The sequence below is a fragment of the Sylvia atricapilla genome, chromosome 12 (assembly GCF_009819655.1).
Source record: "Sylvia atricapilla isolate bSylAtr1 chromosome 12, bSylAtr1.pri, whole genome shotgun sequence".
NCBI lineage: Eukaryota > Metazoa > Chordata > Aves > Passeriformes > Sylviidae > Sylvia > Sylvia atricapilla.
Genome location: NC_089151.1, coordinates 7,611,102 through 7,629,764, shown reverse-complemented (window position 1 = coordinate 7,629,764; position 18,663 = coordinate 7,611,102). Strand labels below are relative to the sequence as shown.

General features: G+C 47.8%; 1 protein-coding gene across 4 annotated transcripts in view; it reads left to right on the top strand.

Annotated features, from left to right (window-relative positions):
- Positions 1–9,738, top strand: part of PLEKHG4 (pleckstrin homology and RhoGEF domain containing G4) — an 86,131-nt gene extending 76,393 nt beyond the window's left edge. The window contains exons 15-24 of one of the 4 annotated variants that reach the window (XM_066327705.1): positions 965–1,214; positions 1,780–1,869; positions 2,197–2,421; positions 3,329–3,499; positions 3,973–4,150; positions 4,797–4,913; positions 5,019–5,285; positions 5,893–6,089; positions 6,633–6,708; positions 7,878–9,738. In XM_066327705.1, the coding sequence (XP_066183802.1) occupies positions 965–1,214; positions 1,780–1,869; positions 2,197–2,421; positions 3,329–3,499; positions 3,973–4,150; positions 4,797–4,913; positions 5,019–5,285; positions 5,893–6,089; positions 6,633–6,674 (1,537 nt within the window). In that variant the 3' untranslated portion in view covers positions 6,675–6,708; positions 7,878–9,738. The other 3 variants (XM_066327703.1, XM_066327704.1, XM_066327702.1) reach the window with 3 other exon arrangements.
- Positions 9,739–18,663: the final 8,925 nt, after the last annotated feature.

The following is an 18,663-nucleotide window of genomic DNA, read 5'->3' as shown; positions in this document are numbered from 1 at the left end:
CAATGCAGTAGGCCTCCTGTGTCCATGGGTGCTGAGACAGTCCCACTGCTCTGTTCTCTGAACAGCCAGAGGAGTTGACTTGACACACTGAAGTAGTTATGTTCAGTGCTACACTGCCTCACAGTGGAAACCTCGAGTACCTAAGAGGCATTCTTTGAGATATGTGAGAGCAACCCGTGCTAGGAACTGCTGTTCACTGATGAGGTGTTAGATCATGTAGTTTTACTCTTTTACTTTTACTAGGACGAGCCCAACAGCACCTAGGTCTGGAGCTATTAACCCTCTCCCAGGATTAACATTGCTCCCCACAGTCTCCAGTCACCAGGATGACTTCTCACAGAAGTTACTGTGACTTCTGCTGTCACTGTTGTTTCAGGAGAGCAGCTGTCTGCAGAGCAGCACATTGTGTCCGGAGCAGGGGCTGGGTGGGCCCCAGGGGTGTGTGTCCTGCTGAGTTTGGGTCAGGATCACAGCCAGCCTTGGGCACTCTCTTCCTGAGTCCTTCCAATCACAGAATATCCCAAGCTGAAAGAGAGACCCAAAAGGATAATTGATCCAACTTCTGACTGCATTGGACCCCAAGAGCCACACCCTGTGCTGGAGAGCCTTGTCCAAATGCTTCTTGAGTTCTGACAGCCTTGGTGCCATGACCACTTCCCTGGGGAGCCTGTTCCAGTGTCTGGCCACCCTCTCTCTGAGTGAAGACCTTTTCCTAACAGCCTCAGCCTAAAGCTCCCCTGACGCAGCTTCATGCTGTTCCCTTGAGTCCTGTCAGTGCTCAGGGTCAGAGCTATCATGGACAGTTGCATATCTGAGCTTGGACTGTGCTAGGGATCATCTCATTTCCATGTGGGGTGTTGGAGAGAGCCTCTGTAGCGATAGTTCAGTGCTTTGCAGGCGCTCTGGCTGCAGTTGCCCTGCTGCAGCCCGGGTCCCTTCAAAGGCCAAGTGTTTCCTGTTGCAGCAAACTGCGGCACATCATCGATGAGATGGTCACCACGGAGCGGGAATACGTGCGGTCACTTCGCTACATCATTGACAGCTACTTCCCCGAGATGGAGCGCCTCGACCTCCCCCAGGACCTGCGTGGGAAGCGCAGCGTCATTTTTGGAAACCTGGAGAAACTCTATGACTTCCACAGCCAATACTTCCTGCGAGAGCTTGAGAGCTGCTGCAACCACCCACTGAGGGTCAGCCACTGCTTCTTGCGACATGTAAGGCATCAGCACTTTGCCCCAGGGTTGGGCTCTTCCAGATGTGAGCTTGGTTTCTGTGCCTTTCCTTTTGTGCTTTGCCACCAAGAGATGCTGCCAGGGAAACAAAATGTCTGCACTTTGAAGCCCATCTGTTTCTCTAGGGGCACCCCTTACCTGTTTTCTGTCTGTGGTGTCAGTGGGAATGACTAGAATGAGCAGAGAGGTACAGGCCAACTCTGGGTGAAAAGGGCTGCTGGGCAGAAGCACAGGGACACAGGTCTTAAGGTTAGCTGCCCCATGCATTTTGCTGCTACCTGGTGTGAATGGTACCAGGTGACTGTTGGGGTATGGAAGGGGCTAGGGGTAGCAGAATAATGAATCAAAAAGGCCTAGCTACTCTGGGAGTAGAAAGACAAGAACATTCCTGGCTCTCAATGAGCTTGAAACAAAATTATTCCTGATATCAGAGGAGGCTCTGGTGCAGCCTGGGAGTAGCAACAGTAGTAGAGTAACCTACCAGGGTTGTGGCTGTCACTGTGTCCTGGGTGCATGGGTCTCACACGAGGATGGATCTCTCCTGCAGAAAGACCAGTTTGGAATGTATGCACTGTATAGCAAGAACAAGCCGAAGTCAGACTCGCTGCTGGCCAGCCATGGGAATACCTTCTTCAAGGTAAGTTGCACTGCCTATATCAGAATTGCTCAGTGTGTTTGGTCACTGATCTGTTTAAGCAAAGCCAACTTATGCCTAAGGCAGGCTCAGTGCCACCTCTCCTTCCCTGGCACAACTCTGCACGGCTGTATGGAAGGGACAGGGCAGAGGTGCAGTGAGGGGTTGGGAAAGGAACCTATCACACAGCAGCTTTGGTCCTGTGGCCTTGGATATCCCCAAGAGTACTCATTTTCCCTGAGTACCCCAGTCAAGAGGTGTCAGTGCTTGCCTGGGGACACAGGGTGCTCCTCGGGGAAGCTGCTGTCTTCACTCTGCTGCATTTCTCAGTTCAAGCAGGTGAAGCTGGGAGATAAGATGGACCTGGCCTCCTACCTGCTGAAACCCATCCAGCGGATGAGCAAATACGCCCTGCTCCTGAAGGACCTGATCAAGGAGTGCAGTGAGGCACAGGAGCAGGAGCTGGGCTATCTCCGTGCTGCTGAGGAGATGGTGAAGTTTCAGCTCCGGCATGGAAATGACCTGCTGGCCATGGATGCCATCCGTGACTGTGACGTACGTTTCAGTGTCTTCCCCTGCCCAGGGGAACAGAACCCCATTTATTTCCCTTCTCTAGACTTGGGGTCTTTGGATTGTACAGTGGGCCTTCCCTCAGGTTCCCCCAGTGATCAGAGTGATCTGCCAGTACAGCATAGCAGGACTGCTGAGGCGTGGGGCAAGGGAACAGTGGGGCCTGGAGGTCTCTTTAATTTCCAACGACACACAGCCAGGATGCTGCTGCCTTAGCTGGGTGAGCTGCTTGTCATAAGCATGGTCCCAGGTGCTTACCAGTGATGGGAGGCAGCCTGGCAGCCCTTGCAGATGGCATCCTGCAGGCTGCTTTGGACCTTTCATCTCTTGAGCTGGTGAAAAGAGGGTCAGGCAGATTGCAAGAAGGAATTCAAACTGATGCCGATGCCAGGGGTAGGGCAGAATCAACTAGGTGTGTGACTTGGAGAGGCATACAAAGTGCAACACTAGAGAAGGAGAAACCCTGGGGCTCAGGGCCAGTAGGGTCAGTCTGGGTCAGGAAGAACTGAGGAGCTGGCCTTCTGACCCAGATGGGCTCCTGGCAGTGGATGGAACTCATTTCCTCCCCAGGAGAAAGCTCTGGCTGCTGCCTGCTGTTACCACCCCAGAGGTTTGTCACAGATCTGCACAGGATGACAGAAGAGTGTCATCTGTGGGTTATGCCTAGGAGAAAGGTCCAGCTCTCCCCTGAGCTTGGAGGCAGTTGTTTCAGCTGGATGTGATCCCCAGCAATGCCAATCCCACTTATTTGAGAGCCCTCTTAAGATGTCAGGTAGCTGCCACTTCTTCACCACCTGGGCTACAGCCATATGGGACCCTGTTCTCCAAGTCCAGGTCTTGGGCTGCCTGGATTATACCGGTGGAGTCTCAGGAGGATGTTCTCTGTGTCCAGGTAAATTTGAAGGAGCAGGGGCAGCTGGTGCGGCAGGACGAGTTCACCATCTGGCTGGGCCGCAGGAAGTGCCAGCGACATGTCTTCCTCTTTGAGGACCTCATCCTCTTCAGCAAGCCCAAGAGGATCGAGGGTGGCTTTGATGTGTATATCTACAAGCGCTCCTTCAAGGTAAGGGCAGCCCTACAGCTCCCTCTTGTGTGGGAGGTGTCCCTGGCTGTTTCCCCATGGCACATGCCTCTGAGATGGGAAGCAGGAGCACCTTCAGCAGAAGAGCTGCTCCCACCACTTCTAAGCCTCCTCCAAACCATACAGTGAAGCCAGAAGGCAATACTTCACTCATATAAGCCTGGGTCCTCTCTGTGCTGTGAGATGGGGGGGGCAGGATTTTCTGAAGGTTGTAGAGTATGGGGGAAAGGCACTGTGTACGTGGTAGGGAAGTGGTGCTAATTCTGGATGAAGCACTGGGAATTGCCTGAGGTGTCTGTGCTCAGCTGTGTCCAGGACATACCTGCAGCTTTCCAGACCCTCAGGCTCCTTCCTGTTAGGTCTGCCAAGCTGGTGATAGCTCTAGCACAAGTTTCAAGCAGTTTACTCCTTTTGCTCCTGGTGCACTCTGGTTTATGCTTTGCTTTTCCTCACAGACTGCAGACATTGGTCTGACAGAGAACTCTGGAGACAGCGGCCTGCGCTTTGAGATCTGGTTCCGAAGACGCAAGTCCAGTGACACCTACATCCTCCAGGCCAGCTCAGCTGAGACTAAGCAGGCCTGGACCAGTGACATTGCCAAGATCCTGTGGCAGCAGGCAGCCCGCAATAAAGGTGTGATTCCTTCCTGGAATTCCTTCTGTGCCGCAAAAGGTGCGGGAGCCCTGTTCAGCTCATGCTGTCCTGAGTAGGTTTGGATCCTGTTACCAGGCAGCTCTGTGCAGCAAGCAGCTCTGTGCCAGCATGCAGCCTCAGGAGCATGTGCTGGCCTGGCTGGGCATGTCCCTTCCCTGCCCCTCAACCCCAGGGAACTCAGCTGGTCCAAACTCTGTATGACTGTAGACACCCAGCTGTTCCCCATCCCAGCCGTTCCCCATGAGAGAAACACAAGATCCATGCTTAAGCTCCCTGTCCTGTGAGCACAGGCTGTGCCCCTGAAAGACTTGGTGGTCTAGGCCACTACTGGAGCTCACTACTGAATCATGCTGACCAAGTCCCTCCTGTCCCCCACAGCTTCCCGCTTGGCAGGACTCTAGTAGGTGGCATGGCATTGAGCTACTGGGCCAGAGTAGGGCATGACTGCTTGTTCCTGGAGAGCCCACAGCGCTGGGGAGGGGAGCAGGGGGAGAAGAGATCTAATCTCAGCAGTTCAGATGCAGCCCAGCCCAGGAGTGCTCTAACCTCTGGCTGAATCATGCCTGTGGGGGGAGGTTGGGTTGGGTCAGCCTCACAATGTGGCTGTGGATCTCTTCCTCTCCAGAAATCCGAATGCAGGAGATGGTCTCCATGGGTGTGGGTAACAAGCCATTCCTGGATATCAAACCCAGTGAAGCAGCTATTAATGACCGTGCTATCGATTACATCATGAAAGGCAGAGGTAGGTGCCAGCCATGTCTTCCCCCTTGATCCATGTGAATGAGGCAGGACTGGTTCTTAGGGTTTTTGTTTTGGTTTGTTTGGTTGTTTTTTTTTTTTCTGGCAGGTGCCAGGACCAGAGCCTCAATTGCAGTGTCTCTGTTTGACCATTCCAATCCCTTCAAGAGGACACAGACGCAGCTATCCACTGGCAGCGCCCCCACTGCCTACACCCCTTCCTCCTCCTCCTCCCTGCTGGGGCCCCTCAACCTCCACATGTACCTGGACCAGGCTCTGCTACCAGGAGTCCTGGCCCCCAGACGCCCCTTGGACATGGGCACTTGCATCGAGGAAGATGAGCTGGAGCATGAGACAAGCAGCCAGCCCTCAATGAGTACGTATGGCCCCGCTGCTCTGCAGCACCTGGGATGTGTGGGCTCATCCCTGCACCTTGTTCTGTGCAGTGTGGTCAAACCAGGCTTTCTGGGGTCATGGCAGTCCCTGTCTGCTACCCAGACCAGGACACGAGGGCCCTGCCCTTCCATGCCAGCTCTGTCTCAGGTTCCGTGAGGGGAGTTAGCTCAAATGCAGGAGTTACAAAGTACCTGCTGAGCTGGAGTCATACCCATGGCAGGCTTGGTGCTGTGTACTGGTGCTGCTGTGGTCTTTTCTTGGGTCCCTGCCCCTCTGGTATGAAGTTCTCTGTCCCTTGCCCTCACCAGCGTGGTCCTGTGATCCTTTGCCTTCCCTTGTGTGAACTTCATTGGCCAGCCCATACCAATCACCAGCATCATCATAATTCTACTTCCTTGTGTTGATTTGTTGTCTGGCCTTAAAGAGGCCCAGACAGGAGTGTGGCCGATGTGTGGGGTTGTGTGGCCGATGTGTGGGGTTGTGTGGCCGGTGCCTTTGCAGACAGGTACATTATCAACTGTGTGTGGCAGGAGATATATGCAGCCCAAAGTCATGGTTATCAGAGTGACCTTCCTCTCTTTCCCCAGCAACAGAGAGCTCAGAGTCATCGCACTGCATGTCAGCCACTGGCTCCAGCGGCTCCGACAGCGGCTGTGTCTCCAACATCCCACAAGAAAGCTTCTGTGAAGACATGGGCTCGGCCCCCTACATGCCTGTAGGCCCACAGCATAGCTCTGCCATGGAGGGCAGACCCAGGTTCACAAACAGCCAGTACATTTCTGCAGTAAGTGCAAGCAGCCAAAACGCTTTCTTCACTTTGTCTGCTCCTGCAACCGCCTCCCCAGTTCAAGCCGCTGCCTCTCCCATGGGGACTGAAGATGCTGCTTTTGGGCTTGGGGTGACTGTGGGGAAGTGACATTTTGCTCTTGCAGAGACTCACCCCCTCTGGGGCGGGCAGGAGCCCCTCTGGTGCAGGGGCCACCCCTGTGGTGGCCAGGATCCCATAGGAGATGAGCTAGAAAGGACCTGAAGTGCTGGAGGCTGCATAAGGAGGAGATGCTGCACAAACAAGAGCTATAATGCTGCCATGGGCTGGGGTACATAAATAACCTCCTGGAATGGCTGGAGCTCTGCTGCAGATGCTGCCAAGCTCCTTTTCTGGGAATTTTGGGCCTTTTTTGGGGAATGATGAGATAGAGGAGTTGCCTGTTGCTCTGAGATGTCAGTGTGTTCCTGAGAATTCTCAGCTACTTCCAGTCCCACTAGATCCTATCCTGATGCTGTTGTCCTCTAACCCTGTACTAACACTGGCTTCTCTCTTCTGCAGAAAGCAGGCCAGGTCACCATAAGTCCCTCAAGAATAGTGTGAGCCCCTCGGCCCCGCCTCAGGAAGTGGAGTTGTTGTAAGTAGCCCCTGCAGGGGATTTTCCAGCAGTTCTGAGTGCTGGTCAGGTTTGTCAATAGCTCTGAGTCAGGGGAATCTCACCTGAGGCTCTGATCCATCTGGTTACAGAGAAGCAGCTCCCATGGAGCCCCACTCTGAACAGCTGGTCTGATGCTTTCTGCTGCTTTCTGCCTTGCAGAAGTAAAACAAGCAAAATCATGTTCAGGTAGTAAAGGCTTGACCACCTCCTGAGTGTTCAGATGAGCTGCTTTCCTCTGAATGCTGTCCACCTGTCTAACCACTAATCTATTTCTTGTGGCTGTTTGCCAAAATCCTGCTCTTAGTCCCTCTGAACTGCCTTGGGGAATCAGTCTCCTCCCCTAGGTAGATCTATCCCCCAGTTTCCTTTGAACCTCCAAAGGAAACGGTAATTCACCAGGCAGAGGAACCTGCTAGGTTGTGGTCAGGATATCCTGGGGGAGCTGCCAGATGTTGCTCCTGTGCTTAGTGATTTTGGGAGGATGCCTTGTCTGCGACGGAGTCACTGTTGATCCAAGGAGGGTGAACCCTGACAGGACTTGCAGCCAGGCAGGGCTCCTGCTCATGGCTGGCAGCCCTTGATATGTCATGTCAGGACCCACTCAAACCAGCCTGCTCCTGACTGAGCCTTTTCCTCTCTGTTCTTAGGGCTGAGCTCCCTTTTCACAGGGAGCACAGGAGTACAAGCATGAGAAGCAGGATTAGGGCTTGAGTGGTCAAGGCACAGGGTGAGGAATGGCACTGTGGAGTGTGACAGCACACAGGCCCATGGCTCGTGACTTGCAGGTGCAGGAGTTCAGAACCAGCTGTACAGAACAAGCTAAGGTTCAGATTTAAGATCCTGAGCCCCTTATGGAGGGTCACAGATCAGACACTTCAAGTGGCCCCAGAAGCAATAGGGACAGTAGAATATAGCCTTTGGGTGAGTCCTGAAGCACAGAGGCAGATCTCCACATGGGGGAAGAGCTGTGCTTCTCCTGCAAGGCTCTTCCAGTAAGATATTTTTTCCCCACCAAAATATACCTCTGACAAACAGTGGAGTCAAATGTTTTGTGAAGTCACTGCTGGCCAGGACAGAGGGACCTGTGGGATCCTGCCATGTCACAGGAGTGCAGCTGGTCTAACCCATTGCACGGTGCTGTGTTCCAGGTTTGATTGCCATTTCAAACTCACTGAAGACCCCAGGCCTCTGACCAGCAGAAGGAGACAGTCTTCATCCATGAAGATATTTTTTGCCCATTATCAGGCTCTTTCAAACAGCCCAAAACCTGACCTCTGCCTGAGGCGAAGTGCCAGGAAGGCTTCTGTCAACTAAATGTAATAGCTTTGGTGTTGGATGGGACCTTGGGCATTTAAAACTCATTAGGCCCTATATTTATAAGTAATAAGTAACATAGCAGTTTGGAGGAAAAAAAATGTATTATTTTTAAAGCTATGAGTTGTACAGATTTTTATTACAAGACCCTGTTACTATTTGTTGTGTAAGCTGCACATTTTATAAAGTTTTTGGAAGGGCATGAAGAGAAATTTAGGTATTTAAAAAAAGTAGTATAACTTTCTGTTTCAGGGTTATATTGACCTGAAGCTCAAGATTTAATGTCCTTCCTTATGTTCTAAATATGTCTATCTTAGGCAATAATTTATTTCCTTGGCTTAACAGTATCATTCTAATAAAAGCAATTTCATTGTTATAAGTTGTTTCTTCAGATGGTTCTTCCAGTGCCTTGGTGCTGAGCTAATCTCTCTCAAAACCATCTGTGAGCTCTGCCACTCTGCCTGTGCCACCTCTGCTCTGACCTACTGCCAGCTCCACCTGTAAATCCTCAGTGCATTCACCAGAGGAGGGGGAGATGCCCAGGCAGAGACTCCCCTGATGCCAGTGGAGAGGCTGACAGTGAGAGGGGCTTTGGAGCAGCCAGCAGAGGTATCAGTAGGTGTGAGGAAGAGGGAGCTGTCAGGTGGAGCTCAAGAGGCACCAATGTTCCTGTCTTTATTTTTAGCCACTTGCCGCCTGTAGCTGCTGTCCCAGTGCAAGTCTTCTCTCTCACCCTGCTGGCTCAGGTTCCAGTGGCTTAGTTCAAGCTCCACTGTGCTGTGTCCTGGCTGTCCCCTGGTTTTGGAGTGACAGGGAGTGGCTCCTTGCTTCACCTCTGACTCAGCCTCTCTTCTGGTACTTCAGTCCCACTGTCGTGGCTTGTTTGAGGAGCTTTGGATGGTGCTGGCATTCGAGACCAACAGGTTTTGAGTGTAATGGGTTGATTATAATGTTATTTGAAGTAACTCAGTGTAACTGGAGGACAAACAAGCCCTGTGTTCCAAGGTGGCTTTTTCTTGAGTAACATCCAAGGTCACTGCGTGGCTGTGACACCCTCCCTCTGTTCTTGGACGAAATGAAATTTAGCATTTTTGGAAACAGTAGTTACTTGGCTGCCAAGCTCCTGTTTACTCCTGGTTTATGCAGGGCTGTAAATCAGGCTCCTGCAGGTGTGAGAGAAGTGCCACATATGGCCCGAGGAAGAAGAAGGAGTAGTAATTTATTTAACTGCAGTTTTCTCTCCTTGGCAGACTGGGGTGTAACACCCCACAGCTGCCCTGGAGACAGTGTTCCTTCAAGTTTGGAAATTCCTGTACTGTATACAAAAATCTCATTTATTTTTAATAAGCTGGATGTTTTTAAACCTTGTTCTTTTTTCAGACAGCAAAGAAAATACAGTTAGATACCTTTGTACAAAATTGTGTGAGAAACAGTTATACAGGGAATATTTTACAAGTTACTATTTTGAGATAATTGCTGGGTTAATGCAAGGTTTTTGGGCTGTCAAGACAGCAGTAGCTCATGTCACAAGAGGGAGAGAACTTACTAATGCAACAAGAGGAACATGAAACTTCTGGAATTTCTCAGTTTCAAACGTTTCTAAATTGCTGGAAAATCCTTTAGTATTGTTTACCTGACACTCTTTTTTCAGGGTTTGATTGATTTGTCCAATAAAGGTTATTTTCTTTATATGAATCTTACTTGCACTGTGTCATGATTTCAGCATGGGAACCTGGGCTGCAGAAGGAGACAGAGAGCACCAAGAGGGGCAGTTGTCCCTGGGGTGTCTAAATACCCCCTCAGAGTACTGGGGACAGCTTGAAGTAACATTTCTCTGACCAAACCTCACCCAGTAGGTTGAGGTTGTTGGGGTGAGGCTGATGCTGCCTGTCATTTTAAATACTGAAAAGTGCACAAACAGTTTTTTCCTCCCTATTCCATATCTGGCACTCAAACAATGAGAAAAAAATGTTTGGTTTTATTGGCATAAGTAGAAATCTTTCCATCACCAACTTTGACTTCCACAGAGTTTGAGCTGCTGTCAGGAATCCCCAATTAGATGCTGCATTTTTAGGAGGCTGTAACCAAAATAAATGAACTTCTAAACTAGAGGTGTTTGCCTGAAATCTTTGCCAGAATTGGAATTTTCAATACCTTTTCCAGCTATTACCTTTCTACAAATTAAGTGACATTCTCTGTCCCTGCCCTTTAACTAACCAGGAGTAGATAAAGTCTGATCCTGAAAAGCAGGAGTCCCACTCTGCTCTGTGACATTCATGACATACCTCACATGGGAAATTCATGATGGCATTTTCCACAGGGAATCCCCTAAAGATGGTAGATGGGTTCAGTGGACTGTTAGGAAATCCATCCTTCCCAGAAATACCATTATCTCTGCCAGTAATGGGCATTTGTGCTTGGCCCTTCCTGCTTTGTACTCCCAGCAATTCCCAGACAGAGCTTGGCCATTCGGGTGTTAGAATTATAAAATACTGGAATGGGTTGGAAGAAACTCTAAAGGATCATCTCATTCAACCCCACTGCCATGGGCAGTGACACCTCCACTAGACCAGGTCACTCCAAGCCCTGTCCAGCCTGGCCTTGGACACTTGCAAGAATATGGAATAGTCACAGGACACTGGTGTTTTAAGCCATCTCGCTTTCTGATGATAAATTTTATAGACCTAATAGATTGCTGTGTCTGTGAAAGGAGGGCGCCCTCTCCTCTAAGCTCCCTGAGTTCTCCTGACTGCTGCAGTTTTGGAAAGCATTTTTCAGCCTTGGAGCAGGGACACCAGCAGAGGGGGCAGATGGAGCATTTTTCGGCTGGACTAATCTGACTTTGCTGATCCTGCCCAAAAAAACCCCAGAAAAATCTGAAGAGAGGTGCAATTTTCCTTTTTGTTGAAGATCTGCTGACATTGTACAAATCTGTGACCACAGACTGGTTTGGGTTGGAAAAGGCTTTAAAAATCACCTTGTTCCAACCCCCTGCCATGGACAGCAACACCAACCTAAATAGATCAGATTGCTCCAAGCCTGGTCCAGCCTGGCCTTGAACACTCCCAGGGATGGGGAATGCAGGAATTCTACTTCAGTGGGATGTGTTCTGGCCATAACTCAGCAGGTTCATGGTAAATATGGTTGTGCACTCTTTGTTAATGCAGTAATAGACTACTGAGTTTTGCTGGTCTTCCTCTCCCAGTCTTTGGAGGGGAAACATCTTTAAACACTGCCAAAAAATCCCCAACAAACAAATAAATAAAGATGTTAAATGCAAAATGTTAACACTTGATGTTAGAAATATGAAACAGTGATATTTTTGAGACAATTCCATAAAAAAAAAATTGGAAATCAGAAGAAACTCAAGAGTTTAGATAAAACTTAGAGGAAATGCAGATATTAGTGTTTGAAGACAGATGTTTCATCTAGCCAGGATGTACAGACTCACCCTTCACTGGCACAAGACAAAATTACACTGTAATTTAAATAAAAAATACTTGTAGCTGTATCGCAAATTAAATGTTTGTTAGAGATGCCCATTTAATATTTTCATTTATGCAGATACAGAGTAGGGGAAGAGGAAGAACTGTCACTTTCCTGTTGCACAAGACAGTAAATTCAGTGGTGTCACATTAGAATGAATTTATTTTCAGGCCAGCTAAACCTCCTCATAGAACAGGAGAAAGGGCAACAGCATTTTCTCCAGATTAAAGCATTTGTATTCATTAAGATGGGGCAGGACAATATTGTCCTCAAGCACAACAGCTGCTTTCTTTAACTGTGTTAATTAAAACCAAGACCATTAAATGAGCTCTTATGGAAAGGTCAAGCATGAAATTTGATTTTCTGTTCTCATCAACCAGTTGAATGTGACAATTGCTTGCATCACCTGTCAAGAGTGTTGGTAAGTTTAACACAAACTCTGTGACGTCCTTCTGAAAACAATATTATCTAAGAATGAAAAAAAGTATAGGAAAACAACATAGGAAATTCCAATTTACCTGCAGGAAAGGCTTTAGCTGCAAAATTAGTGGTCATATAATAAATTCAACAGAGCTGAGAAAAGGTAACTTTGAGGTCTGTGTGTAAAAACAAAGGTGCCTAAACACAAAAATGTGTTGGTTAATGAATAATTTGTGATTATCAGACTTACCCTGTGCAGGAGATTCTTTCCACAACGGAGATTCAGGAAACAGAGTGACTTTACTTTCGGGAATTGAGAAATACCAGTCACTGACATTAAAAGGAATTAACTCTTCTGCAGATCCCTCAACACCCTCTGGTTCCTCCACACAGAAAACATTGAGAGGCAAGAACACACTTGCAAATTCTAGAACAACGGGATGTCTGAAATGTTTTTAGGCTATTTTAAATACAAATGGCCACAGAAAAGGGAGTCAAAAGCATGTCTGGAAAAGGATGGGGTGGGGGAGAACTCAGTAAATGGATGCAAGAATTAAAATCAGTAGTTTCCAGAGACAGCTTGTAGCTCCACACTGCACTGATAATCAAAGAGGATGTGGGAAACAAGACCTTTTCATCAATAATTTCATCAAGTTCTTATTGCTGATACTGTTCATGCAAGAAAGATGAAAAAAATAAAGAAAAACAACTGGATAGAAAATCCTGGTATTTCTGAAGCTCAATCCCATTTTAGGGGTCAGTGGAAGAAAGCACCACCAAAACACCCTCATGGCACCGTTGCTCCAAGGAAAATACTCCCAGACATTCCTGAGGGAGTCCAGGCAGCTTTTCAACGGCCTCAATACCCAGCCAGCAGCTCCCCCTACTCCCAGCCATGGCAGGGCTGCAATTTATTTAAAAGCCAATTAACACAGTGCTAATGTGACAGATCTCTTTAATTAGATGCTGTTTGTGTCATTTCTCTTAGAACAGGAAACAGGTGAGAAGCAAGACCCAATAAAAAAAGCCAAGAAAACATGGAATATGATAGCTGATAAATTAACTACTCGATTATGTGGGATTTTTGGTTTAAAACACTTAAAGAGGGCTTTAGATAAAGATATAGGAGTGCTCATCAATACTTCATTAATATTTTATTAATATACATTAATACTTTATTATTTGAATATTTAAACTATTTTTCAAAATAATATTTTTAATCTTCCTTTGGACATAAGATCAGCATTAAAAAAACGACTATCAATATGAACACAGGCTAACTCCACATGTTAATGTCTATATTTGTCAATAATTTATACTTTATATATTAATATCTAAATCTGCACAATAACAACTGCAATTCTGGGGCTGTGTAACGCTTCAGGGATGGGTTTACATGTCTTGAACATTTCACTTAGGTTTACCCATTATCATCTATGCATGTTACTACTGGAAATCTCAGCTGACATAAAGATAATTTATTTAATTTCTTTATTAATAAGCTTTCCAGATAGTGTTTTGCTGGCTGTTTTTTGTGTCAGGTTTATGGTTTTGGAGTTGCTGTTGTCTCTGACATTCTCTGCTGGTCGACTTGACTGCAAAAAACATTAATATAGAAGCTGTGGGATGCTTTTAGATGGCAGATCTGATAGGGATGACGGAAGAAGGGCAGCCAGATGGTGTTTTAGGATAAGGGAGAAATGTTTTCAGAAAAATATTAAAACCCAAAATAAGGATATTTTCATTGTCTCATCGATAAATAAGCGCTGCATGAACAAATGGCTGGTGGCTGTTGTCCCTTCCATCCTGTGCAGAGTGAACCCACTGACAGCTCCAAGCTTTGCTGTCGGACAGATCCCGTGTTTTGACGGTGCCTGTGGCGGTTTTGTGCTTCCATGCAGCTCGGTGTTTGGCCCAGCAGCCGCCGCACAGAGGAGCTCTGTGCCAAGAGGAGCTCCTTGCTCTTCACAAAGCTCAGTCTCAGCGGAGCAAGAAACCCTTGCTGGATTTATGAGGCCTCAATGGACCTCGCTGGGTTTTGTAATTTACCTTGAAATCTACTGGGTAATAATCCCAAGAAAATAATGTTGTGTGACTGTCCCAAAACTGCAGCAATAATGTGAACAGGATGATGCAGAGCTTTTTTCTTTCTCTGCTTCATACCCTCCTGTTCTTGAGGTGCATAAGGCAGGGATAAAGATGCTGCAGGGAAGTGTTTAAATCCAAAGCAAAAATCTGTTTCCAATTAGGTTAAAAAAAAAAAAAATCCATAGAAACTTTTCTGTTTAGAATTGTTTCCTGACATCACCTGAGCTTCCTGCCAAAACTGCAGATTATCTTGGTGTGTTCCAGATTTTACTGCTTGTTTAGGTGTTTTTGGTTTTGTTTTGGTTTTGTTTTTTTGTTTTGTTTCTGGTGGTTTGGTTTTGTTTTGTTTTGTTGGGTTTTTTCCACCTATGTGGGAATGCTTGGAAATTTTTTTTTTCTTCTCCCTTCTTTTTCTTTAGAAGTGTGTTTGAGACAAATACTTCAAAGCAGTGACATAAGGGTTTGTTTAAACTCACACCATGTTACACTCACGGACATTCACTGCTTCCGAGGGCTCAGCAGCACCACTGGAAAGGCTCTGAGGGACTTACCAGACATGGGGAAAATGGTACAAAAATGATTCATTTCTTGTAACATTTATGACCCCTTGGGATTCTGGGGATTTGAGGTTTGTTTTCTTATGTCTTGTCTCATCCCAAAGGGATTATCTGATTCAGTAGCTGGATGAAAGGCTTTAGGGGAACCATGTAGCAGCTTCCACCCTACAAGAGATGGATCAGGCTGCTGCTTCCAGCCACTGCATCTCCAGGAATCAAACACCCACAGAGAGTAAAGAAAAATGGAAAGATCCTTCAGGGCCTCCTGGGCATCGAGTAAATGGGGGCTGATGTGGTTCATAAAGTTAATGAGAACTGATACAGAGCAACCACACATATGAGGTGCCAGGGCCAGCTGTCTCCTAATGGCATTTTCCGGGAGCTTGGAGTCATGGTACAGCAAGAATGGAGTTAGTCCAAGGAAGCCAGAGGATCACAGGATGGATACCTGGGCTACTGAAGGACCAAAACAGAATGTGCAGCCTCTCACAGGCAGCTCTGGAGATTTTCTGCTGTGTGTAATCTCCAGCTGCTGGATGCCACATTCCCCTTTGTCCCTCAGACCAGCCCAGCCTGCTACAAAGATGCTCAGAACAGCGGCACCTGTAAGCTGCTGTTTCCTTCTGATGGAAAAATGTTTTGGGAAAAAGTCCAAGATGCCAGATGTTATTTCCAAGAATGGAAGTGGAACAGTTGATTGAACTGCAGGAGCCCAGGGCTGTTCTGCAGGACAGGCAGAGGTGTGGGCTGGTCACAGGCAGGGGACAGCTCAGCTGTCATGGCAGGACCTGTGTCCCAGCAGAATTCCTCCAGTTGTGTCTGCTTCTTGTAGTGCCCTCCACTGCTGGCAAATGGATGGACTTGGAACACAACAGAGAGCTACTTCAGTGGCCATTAGCACACATTATACCCTTAACGAGGCTGGGACTGGGCACAGACTTCCAAGCCAGGTCATGAAAATGCCAGTTCAGTGAGCGGCATCAGGAATATTCTGTGTCTGAAGAAACCTTTTTTTTTTTTTTTTTAGAAAAATATGTCAAAATGAGAGAGAGGAGACTTGGCTTTTGCAATCACAGAGCTCCACTGATGTGCTTCCAGCTATCTTAGCACATGCTATTGATCTCTTGGAACAGTTTCTATCAGTTATTAACGATTGTCAGCAAGCTCTGCATGAAATCTTAAAATGAATCTTGGCTGTAGCTGGAGATCTTGAAATACAGAGCTCTGGGCTACAAGCTCAGAGCTCCAAGTACAAATGTTTTAAAACATGATTTTGAATAAATGGAAATCAGTCTGGAGAAGAGAGGAGGAGACCTTAGAGGACCTTACAGTCCCTAAAGGGGCTCCTAGAGAACTGGAGGGAGGCTTTGTCCAAAGCATGGAGTGACAGGACAAGGGGGAATGGCTTCACACTGACGAGGGGAAGATTATATTGGCTATTAGGAAGAAATTCGCCCTTGTGAGGGTGGAGAGGCCCTGGCACAGGTTGTCCAGAGCAGCTGTGGCTGCCCCGTCCCTGGAAGTGGTCAAGGCCAGGTTGGACAGGGCTTGGAGCAACCTTGGATAGTGGAATGTGTCCCTGCCCATGGCAGGGGCTTGGAACCAAAGGATCTTTAAGATTCCTTATAGTCTCAAACATTCTATGGTTCCATGATGAAGTCAGTGTGTCAGTTTTGGAAAAATACCCTTGCAGCAGGTGCCCTCTCCTAAATGCCTGCTAATCATTTAATCTTTTTGCTACAACCACCTTGCCAGGGTCTTTACTATCCACAAACCATCCTGCTGCAGCATCTGACTAAAGAGAGCAGCCACACTGTTCCCAAAACACCACTTCCAGCTGGGAAATTCACCAGTCGTTGGAAATGTACCATCATCCCCACTAGGAAGATATGCATCACACAGCAGTGAAGCTGTGCACACAGCTCTGGGTAGTTCTGGACTTCAGTGCAGTTATACAATTGTGCTCTGTACAGGGAACAAAACAGACATTAAATATGGACCATGTTCAGTTTTGCCTTTCATGGTATCTCATGTTGTATTTAAATCTGGTGAATCCAATCCTTGCCTTTTGTTTTCTTTCTCTGCATCTTCCTGCTTCCATCTCCCCCTTTAAGAACACTCCCAGAGTGTTCTTAAAACTCTGCCGCAGTTATTACATTAACAAAATGCAGGGATGAGTTCTGGATAATAACATTTTATCTGGAACCATGCCATGCTGGGAAGATGGTAATTTAGTTAATTGAATTCCATCTAAAAGGGCACTGAATCAATATTCCAGCACAGTGCTGGAGCACGTGGCTGGCAGTGAAATATTGCCTGGAACACACGTGGTCAAACCAATCTCAGGGCACTGACAGGAAGAGTTTGAATTCAAGCCCCAGGTTTAGGTGATAGAAGCTGCACTCTGAATCTTGTCTGAACACGATTTACAATCCTGTTTGTGTATTTTGGAACATTGTCCATCAGGCTAGCTGTGAAATGGAAAAGTACTGAGGAAGCAGGGCAGGTACTACTCCACAGGGAAGGTGTTTTGCCTGGCCCAGGACCAAGGGCCTGCTCTGTACCAGCACAGTGCCCTCTGAGGAGGGATGTTCCCTGGGGAGCAGATGTTTGGACAACAAATGAGCTCTTCTTGGTGATCCTGCACAGGGAAAAAGGGTAAAACCTTCCTGGGCATATTGGTATCCACTATCTCCCCCTTCTAGGAACAAATCTATATCCTTGAGGGCCAGGGTGATCCATCCTCATCAGTATTTCTGGTCAAATGGCTCATCCTAGAGAAAAACGACCTCTCAGAGGAGCCAGTTCCCTCATCCCCAGCACACAACTTGCTGTCAAAGCATGAAGTACATTAGCCACGACCCCAGATTATTTTAGAAACTCTCTTGGGGAGGGACCTTGGGGGTACAAAACACATTTTACACCTAAATTAATTGCAGTCATCCAGCTGATCCTTCCGAGCTGCACGTCTCAGTGGCAAGGTGGGACATCACTTCATAAGGCACTCTGGATTTGTCTAAAACCCAGAGGAGGTGACAGTTCCTGGTAGCAGGGCACCACAGAGAGCAAGGTCTGGTGTGTCTCTCCACTGTGGGAGCGTGGCCAGAAAGTGGCCAAGGGGAAGAGACAAGTGGGAAGGAAAAAATATCTTCATGTCTGGAGCTTGGATCAATGCACTCAACACAAACACTGGCTGAGACACCTTCCTCCTGCTGGCTCCTCTGCTGCCAGGGAATTACAGGCTGGCTGCAAAGTGTCTGTCTTGGGCTGGTGTGGAGCCAAGCTCAGAGCAGATGCTTGGCCAGAGGAAGGTCATTAGCACGAGGAAATGGCTGCAGGCCCTTCGGTTTGGGCAGTGTCACTTTTTACCACACAGCAGACCTGCAACTAATGCCTCGAGGTCTCTGCTGCCTCAGCAGCCTGTGGCACCACTTCAAGCTTCAGTGGGGAAAGAGCTGGAGCTGCTGGTCCTGTGGAAGTTCCTTCAGGTTTTGGTCTTCTAAAGTGCTGAGCACTTGGCATCTCCTTGTCAGTCCTGTGCTCCTCTGCCAACCACTCCAGGAACCTCTGCTTTCCTGCCCACACTGCTCAGGAAGACTGCTCAGGTGTTTAAAGGCCCTATTCCTTGCATTTACCTGTGTTTCCACCTGGATTTGACCACTCTGAGGAGCTGTGTGATGTATCTGTAGTGCAGGTCACAGCCACAGTAGTGCAGATGCTGTTTCTAAAGGGCATTCAGACCCTCCTGCAAAGATGAGCCGGGGAGCCTTGGACATGCACACACAGAGCCAGCAACCCTCAGGAGATCACTACACTGGTATTTAGAAAGATTCTCCTCTTTAATGAAGACCCAGATCGATATCTTGCTCTTCCCATCACCTCAGAGGACATGATTTTTTTCAGGCTGATCTGGAGCACTTTGCAGCCAAAAGATCCAGTCGGTCTTTACCAGCACAGATTCTCCTGGGGCTGCTTTGGCAGGACTGAGATGCCTTTTCTGTGCTGGAACAGCATGCACTGGAGCTGCCTCCTTGAGAACCAGGAGGGCTGGAGGGGAGGAATTCTGTGT